Source organism: Octodon degus, unplaced genomic scaffold (assembly GCF_000260255.1).
Source record: "Octodon degus isolate 3935 unplaced genomic scaffold, OctDeg1.0 scaffold00035, whole genome shotgun sequence".
NCBI classification, from domain to species: domain Eukaryota; kingdom Metazoa; phylum Chordata; class Mammalia; order Rodentia; family Octodontidae; genus Octodon; species Octodon degus.
The window spans coordinates 15,981,486-15,982,956 of record NW_004524611.1 but is presented as its reverse complement, the minus strand read 5'-3'; the positions used below and the strand labels follow the sequence as shown (position 1 = coordinate 15,982,956).

The following is a 1,471-nucleotide window of genomic DNA, read 5'->3' as shown; positions in this document are numbered from 1 at the left end:
TTAGGCTTGCTCACCTGCAGTGCTGGGGAAACCACTACTGTGCAACTGGCCCGGGCAGGCTGGCACATGGGGGCCGCACCCCTCCATCGGTCCCAGCTTCTCCCTCCTGGTCACCACTCTTGTCCCCTCTCTGGGGCCTCCTGCACTAGCCCCACGAGGCCTAGGTCCTTAGCACAGGCCCTGCTCCCACAAGCCTTGGGTGATGGGGCAGCAAACACACCGGGCTCTGCAAAGCCCTCGATGCACCCAAAGATGTTGTTGATGGGGGTGGAGGTTCTGTGGTTGTTGACCGCGAGGTGCAGGCCTGGCCCAGGACCCAGGTGATAAAGGGACTCTGGGAGGTGACCCTGCCATTCCTGGGGGGCCACTGGGCCTTTGAGCGTCCTGGGAAGTAGAACAGAAAAGGTTGGAAGTGACAGAGAGGGTCATGTTACGTACAGAAGACCTCCAAGCCTCCCTCTCACTCTTTGTCTCCCTCCCACACCCTGGCTCAAGATCTCTGCCCTGCACCGCCCAGGGAGCAGCACAGCCAGGGCCGCCCTGGACAGCTGCATATAGGATGTATCCTGCTTGAGTGCCCAGAAGAGCTGTGTGAGATCTAGCTAGAGGTCCAATCACCAAATAGCATGCCCTGGCAAGTGGAGTGTCCTTGTAGAAGCATCACCTATCTCTCATTCACCCAAAGGCACTGAGAGCCAGATGTAGCACCCCTCACCTCATCACCAGGTCCCCCCAAGATCCTCACCTCAGCAGGTGGGAGGCAATGTTTGCACTGATGGGCTGGACAGGAATGCTGGGGAGGCCCGAGGATGACACTGGCGGGAACTGGGTTTGATTGAAGGAAGGGAAGCCAGGTGTGTAGGGGTCCCCAGTTCCCAGGTGCACCTGTGGGGAAATGGGTACCCATCCTACAATTGCAGCCAGGCTTGTTCCAAGGTGATGGGGAGCTCAGGGCCACACTGTTGGCTCCCCACACTCACGTGTCCGTACACAGCCTGCTGGCTGGATAGGCCTGGCTTGTGCAGGTCCTGGGAGAAGTCTGCTGGGTCAGGGTACAAAAGCACCCCACGGGCCCCAGCATGCTGTGCAGTGGCCACCTAGAGAGGCCAGGAAGCCAGGAAAAGTGAAACAGCCCTTGCAATTGTCTGTCCTTCTTTTCTGTTTTTCATTACTGGTGGTTGAACCCAGGGAACACTAAGCTATCCCCAGCCGCTTTCTTATTCATTTGTTTTGGTAATGAGGATGGAACTCAGCGGTTTCACAGTGAGCTATGCTCAGTCCTTTTTGATTGTGAGACAGGGTCTTGCTCACTAAGTTGCTCAGGTTGGGCTAAAACTTATGATCCTCCTGCCTTAGCCTTCTGAGTGCTAGGATTACAGGCCTGAGCCACAGTGCCCAACACCTGTCCATCCCTTTTTTAAATTTTATTTATTTGTGTGTGTGTGTGTGTGTGTGTGTGTGTGTGTGTGTG

General features: G+C 56.0%; 1 protein-coding gene across 1 annotated transcript in view; it reads right to left on the bottom strand.

Moving 5' to 3' along the window:
- The window catches only part of Tfr2 (transferrin receptor 2), a 17,694-nt gene that overhangs the window by 6,664 nt on the left and 9,559 nt on the right, over positions 1-1,471 (bottom strand). Inside the window, exons 9-11 of the mRNA XM_023714317.1 lie at positions 981-1,097; positions 746-885; positions 195-384 (exon numbers count right to left, since the gene is read on the bottom strand). Of these exons, the coding sequence (XP_023570085.1) occupies positions 195-384; positions 746-885; positions 981-1,097 (447 nt within the window). The remainder of the gene's footprint in view (positions 1-194; positions 385-745; positions 886-980; positions 1,098-1,471) is intronic.